At 42.7% G+C, this 17,293-nt stretch overlaps 1 protein-coding gene across 5 annotated transcripts in view; it reads right to left on the reverse strand.

Moving 5' to 3' along the window:
• The window catches only part of syne1b (spectrin repeat containing, nuclear envelope 1b), a 142,230-nt gene that overhangs the window by 8,772 nt on the left and 116,165 nt on the right, over positions 1-17,293 (reverse strand). For 3 of the 5 annotated variants that reach the window (XM_042329845.1, XM_042329844.1, XM_042329842.1), the window contains 12 exons: positions 16,579-16,737; positions 16,202-16,368; positions 14,439-14,601; positions 13,858-14,045; positions 10,104-10,254; positions 9,655-9,837; positions 9,312-9,449; positions 8,679-8,870; positions 8,104-8,455; positions 7,833-7,901; positions 6,777-6,919; positions 3,661-3,787 (listed from right to left, as the gene is read on the reverse strand). In XM_042329845.1, the coding sequence (XP_042185779.1) occupies positions 3,661-3,787; positions 6,777-6,919; positions 7,833-7,901; positions 8,104-8,455; positions 8,679-8,870; positions 9,312-9,449; positions 9,655-9,837; positions 10,104-10,254; positions 13,858-14,045; positions 14,439-14,601; positions 16,202-16,368; positions 16,579-16,737 (2,032 nt within the window). The remainder of the gene's footprint in view (positions 1-3,660; positions 3,788-6,776; positions 6,920-7,832; positions 7,902-8,103; positions 8,456-8,678; positions 8,871-9,311; positions 9,450-9,654; positions 9,838-10,103; positions 10,255-13,857; positions 14,046-14,438; positions 14,602-16,201; positions 16,369-16,578; positions 16,738-17,293) is intronic. The other 2 variants (XM_042329843.1, XM_042329841.1) reach the window with 1 other exon arrangement.

Below are 17,293 nucleotides of genomic sequence, written 5' to 3' on the forward strand. Positions count from 1 at the left end.
CACCATTCAAAGTGTAATTAATAACTTTTTTACCCATCAACCAATAAGTGCCCTTCATTGTGAGGCATTGTAAAACCACCCTGGTCTTTGTGTTTTAATCTGTGTTTGAAACTCACTGCTCTAATAAGGAACCTTACAGATAATTTTGTGTGGGGTACACAGACGAGGTAGTCATTCAAAAAGCATGTTAAACACTATTATTGCACACAGAGTGAGTCCATGCAACTTATTTTGTAACTTGTTGAGCAAATTTGTACTTCTGAACTTATTTAGGCGTGCCATAACAAAGGGGTTGAATACTTTGACTCAAGACATTTCAGCTTTGAATATTTAAGGAATGGCAGGATATACCTTTTTCATTGCCAAGATTAACAAATTTAGGCATGCCATGCCAGCAACAAATGCTGACACTACACATCAAAGTAAACTGATCAAATTATGAAAGACAAGCATTGTAATTTTTAAATCCGTAAAGTGAGTGCGGAAGAGGTGAAAGAAAATATTGTTGTCTATCAACAATGATAAGCCACCCGGGTCTAACAACTTGGATGGAAAATTCCTGAGGATAATAGCAGACAATATTGCCACATCTTCAAACTAAGCCTACTAGAAAGTGTGTGCCCTCTTCTACCCAATAATTTACTGACCAATAGCTGTTTCCAATCCTTAGTAAACGTTTGGAAAAAATGGTGTTTGACCAGATACAATGCTATTTTACTGTAAACAAATTTACAAGAGACTTTCAGCACGCTTATAGGGAAGGACAACAAGCACGGCACTTACACAAATGACTGATGATTGGCTGAGAGAAATTGACGATAAAAATATTGTGGGAGCTATTTTGTTAGACTTCAGTGTGGCTTTTGACATTATCGATCAAAGTCTACTGGTGGAAAAATGTATGCGTTATGGCTGTACACCCCTTGCTATATTGTGGATAAAGAGTTACCTGTCTAACAGAACATAGAGGGTGTTCTTTAATGGAAGCCTCTCCAACATAATCCAGGTAGAATCATGAATTCCCCAGGGCAGCTGTCTAGGCCCCTTACTTTTTCAATATTTACTAATGACATGCTAATGACATTTGAGTAAAGCCAGTGTGTCTATGTATGCATATGACTCAACACTACACTACACAACGTCAGCTACTACAGCAAGTGAAATCACTTCAACACTTAACAAAGAGATGCAGTTAGTTTCAGAATGGGTGGCAAGGAATAAGTTAGTCCTAAATATTTCAAATATATCAATTTGGGACAAATAATTCACTAAACCCTAAACCTCAACTAAATCTTGTCATAAATCATGTGGAAATTGAGCAAGTTGAGGTGACTAAACTGCTTGGAGTAACCCTGATTTGTAAACTGTGATGGTCAAAACATGTTGATACAACAGTAGCTAATATGGGGAGAAGTCCGTCCATAATAAAGCACTGCTCAGCCTTCTTAAAAACACTATCAACAAGGCAGGTCCTACATGCCCTAGTTTTGTAGCACCTGGACTACTGTTCAGTCGTGTGGTCAGGTGCCACAAAGAGGGACCTCGGAAAATTACAATTGCTCAGAACAGGGCAGCACGATTGGCCCTTAAAATGTGTACACAGAGAGCTAACATTAACAATATGCATGTAAATGGAGGAGAGATTGACTTCATCACTAGTTGTTTTTATAAGAAGTGTTGACATGATGAATGCACTGAGGTGTCTGTTTAAACTACCAGCACACAGCGTGGACACCCATGCATACCCCACAAGACTGGCAAAGCACAAACAATACTTAAAAATATATAAACAATATAATTATATAGACAAACTCAAAATACCAACATGTGAAAAATACTGTACTTTATTAATGTTTCAATGGAACCCACCAAAATCATTTATTGATTTAATTAAAAATCAATGTTCTCCAAATCAAGGTTTCACAATTAATGGCACCCTTAAATATTATTGTAAATAAATAACATCTACCAAAATTAAACCAGGAATTACATTCCACTTATTGAAGTTTATCTAAGTGTTAAGGAACTATATTGAGCCATTACATCACTTCCTTTTTCACTAGGGTATAAAAATGAGGTAACACACATGCAATATCCCTTTGTCATCCAACACCATGAAGAAAAGAAAAGAACTGGCAGTTAAAAAGAGACAGATGGTCGTAGACCTTCATAAATCTGGTAATGGCTACAAGAAGATCCACAAACGATTGAATATACCACTGAGCACTGTCGGGGCAATTATTAAAACATTAAAAAGATATGGAACAGTTGAAAACCTCACGGGTATAGGACGCAAATGCATTTTGCCCCCCAGGATAGGGAGGAGGATCGTGAGAGAAGCAATAAAATCCCCAAGAATCACTGTGAAAGAATTGCAGGCCTTGGTGGCGTCTTGGGGTCACCAGGTTTAAAAAAGCACCATCAGATGCCACCTTCACAACCACAGGCTCTTTGGAAGGGTTGCCAGAAGAAAGCCCTTAATGACCACAAGACACAGATGCAAACGCTTGGAGTTTGCCAAACATAATTTAAATTATGATTGGAAGAAGGTGCTCTGGTCAGATAAGACCAAAATTGAAAGTTGGTCAGATACAGCATCGACATGTTTGGCAATGAAACAGAGAAGCATACAAGGAGAGGCACCTCATACCTACGGTGAAATATGGTGGTGGGTCAGTGATGTTTTGGGGCTGTTTTAATTCCAGAGGCCCAGGGGCACTGGTTAAGATTAAGGGCATAATGAATTCCACCAATTATCAGGCAATTTTGTCTGACAATCTGGTTGCCTCTGCCGGAAGGCTGGGACTTGGCCGTATGTGGACTTTCCAACAAGACAATGACCCAAAACAGACCTCAAGATCCACACAGAAATGGTTCTGTGACAACAAAATCAATGTTCTGCCATGGCCATCTCAGTCGCCGGACCTCAATCCAATCGAAAACCTGTGGGCTGAGTTGAAGAGGGCAGTTGATAAGCGCAAACCCAAGAATGTGAAGGATCTTGAAAGGATCTACATAGAGAAATGGTCCAAAATCCCTCCAAATGTGTTCCTTAACCTTGTCAAACATTACAGGAAAAGACTCCATGCTGTTATCATTGCCAGAGGTGGTGGCACTAAGTACTAAATGAGGAGTGCCAATAATTATGAAACCTTGATTTTGGTGAAATGTATTTTGTATTAAATAATTGTATGATTGTGGTGGGTTCCATTGAAACATTAATAAAGTACAGTATTTCTCACATGTTGGTATTTTGAGTTTATCGCTATAATTATATTGTTTATATTTTTTAAAGTATTGTTTGTGCATTGCCAGTCAGGCTGGCCAGTAATTTTGGAGCCACTGTATGTGGTAGTAGAGTAGAGGCCTGGGGAAGCACACTTGGTGTGTTGTGAAAAGTGTTATGAAATGTAATGTCATGTAATATTTAACATTGTATATAACTGCCTTATTGTTGCTGGGGTCCTTAATAAATACAAATACAAACATTTATTTGTAAAAATATTGAAAAACATAATTCCACTTCGACATTTTAGGGTACATTTAATCAATTTTAAATGCAGGCTGTAACACAATAAAATGAGGAAAAAGTCAAGGGGTGTGAAAACTTTGAAGGCACTGTATACAGTACAGTATCAACATCTGAAAGCCAAACGTTACCTGTTGTTTGTGAATCACCACCAATGGGGTCAGCGAGTCCTGAGGCCTTGTCCTCCTCCCCCTTCAGCTCGTAGCCCACCCTCTTCACCGTGTCTATACTACCACGACACTCGCCCAACAGACGCATCTACACAACATGACAGGACAGGCAGCGGATGGAAAGCATGTCACTGAGATGTTCACATCATGTAATCCCGCTGAGTAGATACTTATTTTACAAACCACATGATTTGTGTAGATAAAGACACAATGTTTCCCAAAGACCTTCCATTGAGACATACAGTACAAGTCAAAAGTTTGGACACAAACTCATTCAAGGGTTTTTCTTTATTTTAACTATGTTCTACATTGTAGATTAATAGTGAAGACTTCAAAACTATGAAATAACACATATGGAATCATCTAGTAACCAAACAAGTGTTAAACAAATAAAAATATAATTGATATTTTAGATTATTCAAAGGAGCCACCCTTTGCCTTGATGACAGCTTTGCACACTCTTGGCATTCTCTCAACCAGCTTCATCTGGAATGCTTATCCAACAGTCTTGAAGAGTTCCCACATATGATGAGCACTTGTTGGCTGCTTTTCCTTCACTCTGCAGTCCAACTCATCCCAAACCATCTCAATTGGGCTGCGGTCGGGTGATTATGGAGGCCAGCTCATCTGATGCAGCACTCCATCACGCTCCTTCTTGGTCAAATAGCCCTTACACAGCCTGGAGGTGTGTTGGGTCAATGTCCTGTTGAAAAATAAATGATAGTCCCACTGATCGCAAACCAGATGGGATGGCGTATCGCTGCAGAATGCTGTGGTAGCCATGCTGGTTAAGTGTGTGAATTCTAAATACATCACGACAGTGTCATCAGCAAAGCACCCCCACATCATCACACCTCCTCCATTCTTCACGGTGGGAACTACACATGCGGTTGGAACCAAAAATCTCAAGTTTGGACTCATCAGACCAAAGGACAGATTTCCACCGGTCTAATGTCCATTCCTCGTGTTTCTTGGCCCAAGCAAGTCTTTTTTTCTCATGTGTGTCCTTTAGTAAACTCATCAAAAAAAGAAATGTCCTCTCACTGTCAACTGCGTTTACTTTCAGCAAACTTAACATGTGTAAATATTGGTATGAACATAACAAGATTCAACAACTGAGACATAAACTGAACAAGTTCAGTCCCTGAACAAAGGGGAGGGGGGGCAAAATCAAAAGTAACAATCAGTGCATTAAGTACTGCAGTGCATCTCCTCCTCATGGACTGCACCAGATTTGCCAGTTCTTGCTGTGTGATGTTACCCCACTCTTCCACCAAGGCACCTGCAAGTTCCCGGACATTACTGGGGGGAATGGCCCTAGCCCTCACCCTCCGATCCAACAGGTCTCAGACGTGCTCAATGGGATTGAGATCTGGGCTCTTTGCTGGCCATGGCAGAACACTGACATTTCTGTCTTGCAGGAAATCACGCACAGAACGAGCAGTATGGCTGGTGGCATTGTCATGATGGAGGGTCATGTCAGGATGAGTCTACAGGAAGGGTACCACATGAGGCGCGAGGATGTCTTCCCTGTAACGCACAGCGTTGAGATTGCATGCAATGACAACAAGCTCAGTCCGATGATGCTGTGACACACCGCCCCAGACCATGAGGGACCGTCCACCTCCAAATTGATCCCGCTCCAGAGTACAGGCCTCGGTGTAACGCTCATTTATTCGACAATAAACGCGAATCCGACCATGACCCCTGGTGAGACAAAACTGAAACTCGTCAGTGAAAAGCACTTTTTGCCAGTCCTGTCTGGTCTAGCGACAGTGGGTTTGAGCCCATAGTCGACGTTGTTGTTGGTGGTGTCTGGTGAGTACCTGCCTTACAACAGGACTACAAGCCCTCAGTCCAGCCTCTCTCAGCCTATTGCAGATAGTCTGAGCACCGATGGAGGGATTGTGCATTCCTGGTGTAACTCGGGCAGTTGTTGCCATCCTGTACATGTCCCGCAGGTGTGATGTTTAGATGTACCGATCCTGTGCAGGTGTTGTTACACGTGGTCTGCCACTGCGAGGACGATCAGATGTCCGTCCTGTCTCCCTGTAGCGCTGTCTTAGGCGTCTCACTGAATGGACATTGCAATTTATTGCCCTGGCCACATCTGCAGTCCTCATGCCTCCTTGCAGCATGCCTAAGCCATGTTCATGCAGATGAGCAGGGACCCTGGGCATCTTTCTTTTGGTGTTTTTCAGAATCAGTAGAAAAGCCTCTTTAGTGTCCTAATTTGATCATGAAGGCCAAATTCACGCAATCTCCTCTGAATAGTTGATGTTGAGATGTGTCTGTTACTTGAACTCTGTGAAGCATTTATTTGGGCTGGAACTTCTGAGGATGGTAACTCCAATGAACGTATCCTCTGCTGCACTGTGGCGGTCCTCATTATAGCCAGTTTCATCACAGCACTTGATGGTTTTTGTGACTGCACTTGAAGAAACTTTCAAAGTTCTTGACATTTTCTGTTATTGACTGACCCTCATGTCTTAAAGTAATGATGGACTGTCGTTTCTCTTTGCTTATTTGAGCTGTTCTTGCCATAATATGGACTTGGTCTTTTACCAAGTAGGGTTGTCTTCTGTATCCCCCCCCCCTTTTAACAAGGCCTACCTGTTAAATAAAATGCATTCCTGGTGACTACCCCATGAAGCTTGTTGAGAGAATGCTAAGAGTGTGCAAAGCTGTCATCAAGGCAATGGGTGGCTACTTTGAAGAATCTCAAAATATAAAATATATTTTGATTTGTTTAACACTTTTTTGGTTACTACATGATTCCATATGTGTTATTTCATAGTTGTGATGTCTTCACCATTATTTTACAATTAAGAAAATAGTAAAAATAAAGAAAAACCCTGGATTGAGTAGGTGGGTCCAAACTTTTGGCTGGTACTGTAACTCACAGAACGGTGATAAGGGTCTCTTATCAGACATACCAATAACATTCATGGAATAGTTTAAATCGTAACTTCATGTTTACAAACCCTGAGAGCCAAATTGGCTGCAGAATACTTAGGTGTCTAGTCTAGTGAATGAGACCAGTATATTAACCAGTGAATGAGACCAGCAGTACTCACATATCCCATGTATGAAGCGTCCAGCTCGGGGCCAGTCGGGGTGCGGCTGCGGATTATGTTCTCTGTCTGTTGCAGGTGGAACCGGCTTGTGTCCAGAACCTTGTCCAACTGTAGGATGTGAGTCTCCAGGGTACCTCCCTCTCCTGAGGATGGGAAGATGAGATGGAATACAGTTAGATAAAGGCTTTGATTTTATGTTCAAGGGCCGGTTTCTTAGACCTAGATTAAGCCTACTCCTGTTGGATTTAAAAGCACGTGCAATGTAGATTATTCAGGAGTTTTTTAATTTTTAAATTTTATTTAAGCTTTATTTAACTAGGCAGGTCAGTTAAGAACAAATTCTTATTTACAATGACGGCCAAACCCGGATGACGCTGGGCCAACTGTGTGCCGACCTATGGGACTCCCAATCACAACCGGATGTGATACAGCCTGGATTCGTTTAAAGGAACATTCCACCAGAAAATCTAGTTTTCAAGATATGTAACTTTCAAAATACATGAAAATAATATGAAAGTTACATATCTTGAAATCTAGATTGCTGACAAGCAAAATATTTTGGGACTATGTCAACAATGGATTAATGAAACAAAAACCAAAATGTAGTTTTTAGGTGGAGTTTTCCTTTAATCTGTCTTAATCTATGCCCGAAAAACCGCCCCTAAATGTTTTCTTCAAACAGACATAGAAATCCATCCAATACATTGTAAGATATCATTAATAGTGAGTGTTATCCATTCAGTGGTAAATTAGAAGACAAGGGACAAAGGACATTTGTAACACAAAAAACAACAACATCTCCCCAACAGTGCACAACAACATGCACCTTTTGAAACACACAGGATGCCAACCACAAATTAGCTTGAGGTTAGCTACAGTAGCCTATGTGCTGCAAAATGTAATGTAAAAAAATACAAATTGTTAGGAAGTGGTGCTGTTGGTTAACAGTAATTGCTGTTATGCTTCAGTGTGCGAGTAAGAAAACCAAACCAAACTACTAGCAGGCAGTAAGTAGGCTGTTAGTGTTATTTTTCCACACTACGGCATCTTGCCTACCATCCAAGGACCTCAGGGTTTGTTCAGTTAGTTTAACAAAGGCCTCAGGGCTCTCTGGGATCACTACATCTGGAAGAAACATATACATACACACATTTCTTACAATTAACAAGGCTGAATATGAGTGTGCTTTAACAGCCACTGTACAATACTGTATCTCTCCACTGTGATGTCTCCACTCTCTCTGAGATCGAGGCTATCTTAAGTTGTGAGGGGTGTGTTATCCTTAGTATCTGACAGTACGGGTGTGAGGGGTGTAGACTAGACTGACCTGACAGAGCAGAGGCAGAAGTTGATCCCTGGTAGCTCCCCTCATCTCCGTGCTCCCCCTGCTCAGACGCCAGGCCCAGGGCCCTGCTGGCGCTCTCCAGCCCCCGGCTCAGGTCGTAATCGTGGTCCCACTCCAGGGGAATGGAGTCCACACTGGCTGGGGTGTCCCTGCCCGAGCGCTCAGCCCCAGTCCGCAGAGGGGCAGCCAGGGAAGCAGAGTGGCTTAGGGAGGGTAGAGGGGACATCAGGCAGTCTCCCAGACGCTCACTCCAGGGAATGCTGGACAGGTCCCCAGGTTCGTCTAGTTCAAACTCCCGGTCCGAGAATGACACGTCGTACTCGTCACCTGTTAGCTGGAGGAAGAGGAGTGGGAGGTACACTTATGAGACAGTCAACAAAGACAATGACAGGTTCCAGGAATCAAGACATGGCATAATTTGGTAAAATGGCCACAGGAGAGAATGTGCTCAACTCTATCCTCTTTTTTTTTTTTTACTATGAAAGGGTGCTAGAAGCCAAGTCACCCAACATTAAAATCGAACCAAGGGGGCCAGTAGATGTCATCCCTAGGCTTACCGGTAGGCGTATGAGCTTCTTGTAGTAGCGCTCCACACGTCCGAACACCTCCTGGCAGTATCTCTGCAGCTCTTCCAGCTCCTCCTCTATAACAGCAGCATCCAGAGGCTCACTCTTCTCTAGCAGCACCTCACCCTGGTGGAAGATGTGCTCAATCTTCCCAGTGGTCAGAGAGATTTCCTGCTGGAACGCCTGGTAGACAATCAATCAATCAATCAATCAAATGTACTTCATTTTACATCAGAGGTTGTCAAAAAGTGGAAGAGAAGCAGAGACCAACCAGGTAAGGTTGAGTTCACAACCACCAGGTGTGAAACTTATTAGCAAAAATGATGACTTGTTCTCCCGAGTGGCGTAGCGGTCTAAGGCACTGATTCTCAGTGCTAGAGGCGTCACTACAGACCCTGGTTTGATTCCAGGCTGCATCACAACCGGCCGTGATTGTGAGTTCCATAGGGCGGCGCACAATTGGCCCAGCGTCGTCCGGGTTAGGTTTTGGCCGGAGTAGGCCGTCATTGTAAATAAGAATTTGTTCTTAACAGACTTGCCTAGTTAAATAAAGTTTAATAAAAAAGTGACCAGTAGCATGTACCTGGGCAGCCCCAAGGTGTGAGGTATTGTGGGCATTCTTACCCTGAGCTGTTTGATCTTGGCCTGGATATCACACTCTGAGAAGTGCTCTATGTTGGTGAGCTGCAGGTCCATCTCCGTGAGCCACACCAGGATGCTGTCTCTGGCCGTCTCAAACTCCTCACGCTGACTGATAAAGTGCTGGAGAAATAATGAAGGGATGCTTTAGGATACACATTTCTCGCAGAGTTTCTTTTTTTCTAACAATGAATTGCAATTTTGGGCAGACACTCCTCATGATTTCTTTCTGTGAGCACTTTGGATATTTAGGAGTGTAGAATTGGACTATACACAAGACTTTATGTTGTGTTACAGTTGTTCAACAAGGATGGACGCCACTCTGTACCTTGAGTCTGCGGAGGATGGAGGCCACCCTCTTCTGCAGGTTGTCCCAGCGCTGGTTCCCGTCGTGGGCCATCTCCCGGAGGTGACAGGAGGAGTCGGTGCGGTTCTCCCTGGCCAGACGGCGGTACTGCTTATTGATCAGCTCCAGCTGGGTCAGACTCTCATGGACCTGACGTTGGAATGCCTACAGGACAACATATAATTCAAATATATATATTAATCAACCCACACATTTAGTATTGATCAAGGAAATGTTGATTAATCATGCAGTTGACAATTTAGTTGATCAATTGATAATTTAGTATCAATCAGAGACAAGTTAGTCCATCCATGAGTTTTGTCTAGATATGTACTGTAGAGGTACTGTCTTCTGAATATGAGATACATGGGGAGAGAATATAGTGGTTTACAGCATATCAAATAAGGTGGTCTGTAATAGCTGTACTGTACCTCAAACTTCTTTAGTTCTTCCTTGGCCACAGTGTAGAGCACGCCTGAAGAGTTGGGCAGAGCAGCAGTCTTCTCTGAGGTCACAAGCCACTCCTCAAAACGTGCAAAGTCCTCTAAGAACTTCTGCCATAAACGCCATGTCTCTTCAATCCTTAGAAATGAAAACGATATGGACTATTTTAAGTTATGGTGACAGCCTACATCATAAGCAATCAAATAGACTAACCAACCCTAGAGTTACATCACCTCACTTTGCTTGATGATACTCTTGAAATAAATAAAAAATGGCACTACTGTAGAAACAACTGCGACAACTGTATCTAAAAGTAGTAGCCCTTTCCTGCAGTCAAATGACCAAATCACCCTCTAGTGACCTCAAGGGTGGAATGTTACCAATATTTTTCATATTTTCATAATTAATAAACATATATATATTTGTACATTTCTATGTGAAACGGTTTGAACATACATACTCATTAAAGGATTTTTCTTTATTTGTACTATTTTCTACATTGTAGAATAATAGTGAAGACATCAGAACAATGAAATAACACATATGGAATCATGTAGTCCCCAAAAAAGTGTTAAAGAAATCTAAATATATTTTAGAAATATATTTCATATCTTCAAAGTAGCCACCCTTTGCCTTGATTACAGCTTTGCTCAGACTTGGCATTCTCCTCATGAGGTAGTGACCAGGAATGCATTTCAATTAACAGGTGTGCCTTGTTAAAAGTTAATTTGTTGAATTTCTTTCCTTCTTAATGTGTTTGAGCCAATCAGTTGTGTTGTGACAAGGTAGGGTTGGTATACAGAAGATAGCCCAATTTGGTAAAAGACCAAATCCATATTATGGCAAGAACAGCTCAAATAAGCAAAGAGAAACGACAGTCCATCATTACCTGAAGACATGAAGGTCAGTCAATACGGAAAATATCAAGAACTTTGAAAGTTTCTTCAAAGTGCAGTAGCATAAACCATCAAACGCTATGATGAAACTGGCTCTCATGAAGACGGCCACAGGAAAGGAAGACCCAGAGTTACGTCTGCTGCAGAGGATAAGTTCATAAGAGTTACCAGCCTCAGAAACTGAGTTCAAGTAACAGACACATCTCAACATCAACTGTTCAGAGGAGACTGCGTGAATCAGGCCTTCATCGGTCAAATTGCTGTAAAGAAACCACTACTAAAGGACACCTATAAGAAGAAGAGACTTGCTTGGGCCAACAAACACCAGCAATGGACATTAGACCGGTGGAAATCTGTCCTTTGGTTTGATGAGTTCAAATTTGAGATTTTTGATTCCAACCGCCGTGTCTTTGTGAGACGCAGAGTAGGTGAAAGGATGATTTCCGCATGTGTGGTTCACATAGTGAAGCATGGGAGGAGGAGGTGTGATGGTGTTGGGGTGCTTTGCTGGTGACAATGTCTGTGATTTATTTAGAATTCAAGGCACACTTAACCAGCATTGCTACCACAGCATTCTGCAGCGACACGCCATCCCGTCTGGTTTGCGCTTCGTGGGACTATAATTTGTTTTTCAACAGGACAATGACACAACACACACCCTGGCTGTGTAAGGCCTATTTGACCAAGAAGGAGAGTGATGGAGTGCTGCATCAGATGACCCGGCCTCCACAATCACCCGACAGCAACCCATGTCAGATGGTTTGGGATGAGTTGGAACGCAGAGTGAAGGAAAAGCAGCCAACAAGTGCTGATCATATGTGGGAACTCCTTCAAGACTGTTGGAAAAACATTCCAGGTGAAGCTGGTTGAGAGAATGCCAACAGTGTGCAAAGCTGTCATCAAGGCAAAGGGTGGCTACTTTGAAGAATCTCCAATATAAAATATATTTTGATTTGTTTAACCAGTTGGATTTAGGGGGCGCTATTTTAATTTTTGGATGAAAAACGTTCCCGTTTTAAACAAGATATTTTGTCACGAAAAGTTCCTCGACTATGCATATAATTGACAGCTTTGGAAAGAAGACACTCTGACGTTTCCAAAACTGCAAAGATATTGTCTGTGAGTGCCACAGAACTGATGTTACAGGCGAAACCCAGATAAAAATCCAACCAGGAAGTGCCGCATTTTTTGAAACCGCCTCATGCCAATGACTCCTTATATGGCTGTGAATGAGCTACGAATGAGCTTATGTTTTCCACGTTTTCCCCAAGGTGTCTACAGCATTGTGACGTCTTTTTAAGCATTTCCCTTGAAGAATGGCTGTAAGGGACCATATATGGCATGTGGTCACATGGTGTCTCCCGCAGAAAACCTTGCGGAAAATACTGAGGTAGCCATTTTTCCAATCGCTTCTTATGAGAAACCAACTGCCTCGACGGATATATTATCGAATATATTTGTTAAAAACACCTTGAGGATGGATCCTAAACAACGTTTGCCGTGTTTCTGTCGATATTATGGAGCAAATTTTGAAAAAGGTTTGGCGTTATAGTTGTAGCATTTTAGGGTCGATTTCTCAGCCAAGCATGATGAACAAACGGGAGCTATTTCGCCTACAAAAATAATATTTTTGGAAAAAAGGAACATTTGCTATCTAACTGTGAGTCTCCTGAGTGAAAGCATCTGAAGTTCTTCAAAGGTAAATGATTTAATTTGGTTGCTTTTCTTATTTTCGTGAAAATGTTGCCTGCTGCCAGCAGAGCCTAGCATAGCATTATGCCATGATAAACTTACACAAATGCTTGTCTAGCGTTGGCTGTTACGCATATTTTGAAAATCTGAGATGACAGTGTTGTTAACAAAAGGCTAAGCTTGTGTTTGAATATATTTATTTCATTTCATTTGCGATTTTCATGAATAGGAAAAGTTTCTAGGGGTATTTATGTCCGTTGCGTTATGCTAATGCGTTTGAGGCTATGATTACGCTTCCGGATACGGGTTTGCTCGTCGCAAAAGGTTAACACTTTTTTGGTTACTACATGATTCCATATGTGTTATTTCATAGTTTTGAAGTCTTCACGATTATTCTACAATGTAGAACATAGTTAAAATAAAGAATAACCTTGAATGAGTAGATTTGACTGGTACTGTATATAATGGTACTGTATATAAAGTGTAATATTGGGATGCAAACTCAAAACTCCACATCTGACATGATATGTGTCTTTTTTTTGTGTTTATGTTTTATTTTTTACTTTCACTTGTACCCCTTTTTCTGCCCATTTGGTAGTTACAGTCTTGTTCCATCGCTGCAACTCCCCTACGGACTTGGGAGAGGCGAAGGTCGAGAGCCATGCATCTTCCGAAACACGACACTGCCAAGCTGCACTGCTTCTTGACACACTGCTCGCTTAACCTGGAAGCCAGCTGCACCAATGTGTCAGAGGAAACACGGTCCAACTTGCAACCGGAGTCAGCTTTCAGGCACCCGGCCCGCCACAAGGAGTCGCTAGAGCGCGATGGGACAAGGAAATTCCGGCCGGCTAAATGTCCCCTAACCTGGACAACGCTGGGCCAATTGTGCACCGCCTCATGGGTCTCCGGGTCACGTCCGGCTGTGACACAGCCTGGGATCGAACGTGGGCCTGTAGTGACGCTTGTCACTACAAGCCCAGTGACACTTGGAAGGCCCTGTGTATTATTTTTTTAAAGCCCATAACCATGTGTGTGAGGTGTATACTTTTGTTTCAAAGTAGATCGGTTTAAGACTACCAAGAAAACACACTGTGCGACCCTGATTTAGCCCACTGCAGTAAAAGGTTAAGTTAAATTGCGTAGGTCTTACTTGAGCCTTCTCTCCATGGACAAGGCACAGATGCTCCTCCATCGGCGGTCCAGGCTGCGAGTGGCCTGCTGGATAGATTCACACTCTGTGTCCGTGGCACAAGCGTCACAGTCGTGCAACAGCACCTCACACAGGTTCAACACAGACGCCACACCCGTACTGTGCTTCTCAATGTCACGCTGAAGCTCCTGGATAGATGGAGAGAAAGATGGAAGGATGTTATGGTACGCTATGTTAGAGAAATAGGGTGGGATCTTTTCAGAACCAAGAAACCTGCTAAGATTTTTCAATAAGCCCTTCTCTATTGTATTGTCTGTAAGCCTGTCTGCTAGGAACTAAAAAGGATCTATAAAATTTCAACATAAGCAACCATCATTGATTATGTACAGTATCTATATTAATAGCTATACCAATCGGTGTAAACTACAGTGTGCTTTCAAAGTACTCACAGCCCACTGATGCGGTAGCCTGGTGGTGCCAGATCTGTTAATGCCATCTTGCCAACTGCTATGACAACGACTACAGGAGTCTACAAGACAGCACAAACAGATCTGGGACCACCGAGCTGACGGGATATTTACCTGCTGCAGGTCCAGCTTCCTCTGTATCTCCTGGGAATCACAGGTGTCATAGACGATGGGTCTGGATAGCTCAGTCTCTATGTGGGCCAGCCAGGACCGCAGACTACTCATGTTCTTATCCAGCTGCTGCACTGCCACCAGAGTCTCCCTCAGCTTCTTCACTCTATAGCAACCGGATACATGATGCTTGTTTTAGAAAAACATACATAACACAGCAGATTCCTAGTAAAGAAGCACCTAAAAACAATTAACACAGTCATTAAACCACTTCTTTCCACTCAATGTTTTTATTTTATTCAAGCTATATTTTACTAGGAAGTCCCTTTGTGGTTAAATTGTGCTAAGTACAGTACTGTACACTGGGCCAGCCAGAGAGTTTCTGAAAGTCAAGAAGGCTGCATCAAAGCAAATATTAACGCCAATGGCGTGTGTAAACAAATGTGTGTATACTCCTAACCCACAGCAGTATAGCATATCCATGTAATTCCTATCCCACACACCCGGCCATAGTATATACAGTGCATTCGGAAAGTATTCAGACCACTTCCCTTTTTTACACATTTTATTTTATTTCATTCTAAAATTGATTTTCCTCATCAATCTACACACAATACGACAAAGCGAAAACAGAAATACCTTATTTACATAAGTATTCAGACCATTTGCTATGAGACTCTGTCTGCAGCAATCAAGGTCCCCAAGAACACAGTGGCCTCCATCATTCTTAAATGGAAGAAGTTTGGAACCACCAAGACTCTTTCTAGAGCTGGCCGCCCTGCCAAACTGAACAATCAGGGGAGAAGGGCCTTGGTCAGGGAGGTGACCATGAACCCAATGGTCACTCCGACAGCGCTCCAGAGATTCTCTGTGGAGATGGGAGAACCTTCCAGAAGGACAACCATCTCTGTAACACTCCACCAATCAGGCCTTTATGGTAGAGTGGCCAGACAGAAGCCACTCCTCAGTAAAAGGCACATGACAAAACGCTTGGAGTTTTCAAAAAGGTACCTAAATGACTCTCAGACCATGAGAAACAAGATTCTCTGGCTTGATGAAACCAAGAGTGAACTCTTTGGCCTAAATGCCAAGCGTCACGTCTGGAGGAAACCTGACACCATCCCTAAGGTGAGCATAGTGGTGGCAGCATCATGCGGTGGGGATGTTTTTCAGCAGCAGGGCCTGGGAGACTAGTCAGGATCGAGGGCAAGAGGAATGGAGAAAAGATCCTTGATGAAAACCTGCTCCAGAGCGCTCAGGACCTCAGACTGGGGCGAAGGTTCAACTTCCAACAGGACAACAACCCTAAGCACACAGCCAAGACAACGCAGGAGTGGCTTTAGGACAAGTCCCTAAATGTCTTTGAGTGGCCCAGCCAGAGCCTGGACTTAAACCCGATCGAACATCTCTGGAGAGACTTGAAAATAGCTGTGCAGCGACGCTCCCCATCCAACCTGACAGAGCTTGAGGATCTGCAGAGAAGAATGGGAGAGACTACCCAAATACAGGTGCGCCAAGCTTATAGCGTCATACCCAAGAAGACTCAAGGCTGTAATCACTGCCAATGGTGCTTCAACAATGTTCTGAGTAAAGGGTCCGAATACTTATGTAAATGTAATATCAGTTTTTTTATTTTTAATAAATTTGCTATCATTTCTAATAACCTGTTTTTGCTTTGTCATTAATCAATTTTAGAATAAGGCTGTAACGTAACAAAATGTGGAAAAAGTCAAGTGGTCTGAATACTTTCCGAATGCACTCCTTACCTGGCTCCGATGAGGTCCAGCAGGTGTTGCCAGCGCTCTCCCACCTTGCTGAGTTTGTGTTCTATCTCAGAGGCCTTGGTCTCGTGGCTGGCCCTGGCCAGGCGCTCACCCATCTTGTGCAGCTGCAGCTTGTTCTCCTTAGCCACCGCTATCTCCTCCTGGTAGTCCTGGGAGAGGGATTAAAAACCGTCATCAGACCATGTAAAAGGGAGAATAGTGTAACAGTTTGGACTGAAACATTATTCAAAGAGGAATCAACTTCTACAAGAATTTCTCATTGAAGCAATTCAGAGTAGAGAAGACCATTTCAATGGGATATTTGTCTAATTAATCAAACTCGAATGAAAAGACAAGGTCTGGTATCGGTTGGTGTTTACCTTGCGTAGCTTCTCGATCATCTCCTCGATGCTGATGTCTCCATTCTGGGACACCTTGCTCTCCATGTCGGTAAGCCAGTCACACAGCTCCTTGTTCTTCTCGTTAAACACGGCCCACTCATTCAGCTTCTCACTCACCTGCTTCTGCCGAAGGGATAGCTATGGAGAGAGAGAGAGACAGCAAGACAGATACACAGGTGTTGTAAATACATATACTCATTTGAAATTAATTCACCATGGTAAGGATAATAGCTAGTTGCACAGAGAAATGAAAATGTTTATATACAAAAAGAAACATACACAACAAGCAGTACTAGGCAATATCCATAGATTTAGCAGAACATTAATGAAGAGGTAGCAGTGATGTAGAGGTGTTACCTAATGTAATGCATCTAACGCTAGCACTGTGTGACTTCCTGTCACTTTGTGGTCTATATTCACAAACAACACCGGATGTAGTTTGAAGGGGAAACATCCTGTACTGTTTTGCATTAAAGTTCTCTCTATCTCAAGTCTAGTTATACTAAACACTACGCTTCCAGCTTTATGAAATCACCAGAGATATGTTTCACAAAGGCGATAAAGAATACTGCAGAACCACTATTCAATCATAGTCTGCTGCAGATCTTTCTGCACGAGTCGGCAATCAGTGCAAGCCTGCAAGATTCAACCCTGTTCCCATAACTATGCGTACATAGTGCGGCCATGGCCTATC

The sequence above is a fragment of the Oncorhynchus tshawytscha genome, linkage group LG11 (assembly GCF_018296145.1).
Source record: "Oncorhynchus tshawytscha isolate Ot180627B linkage group LG11, Otsh_v2.0, whole genome shotgun sequence".
NCBI lineage: Eukaryota > Metazoa > Chordata > Actinopteri > Salmoniformes > Salmonidae > Oncorhynchus > Oncorhynchus tshawytscha.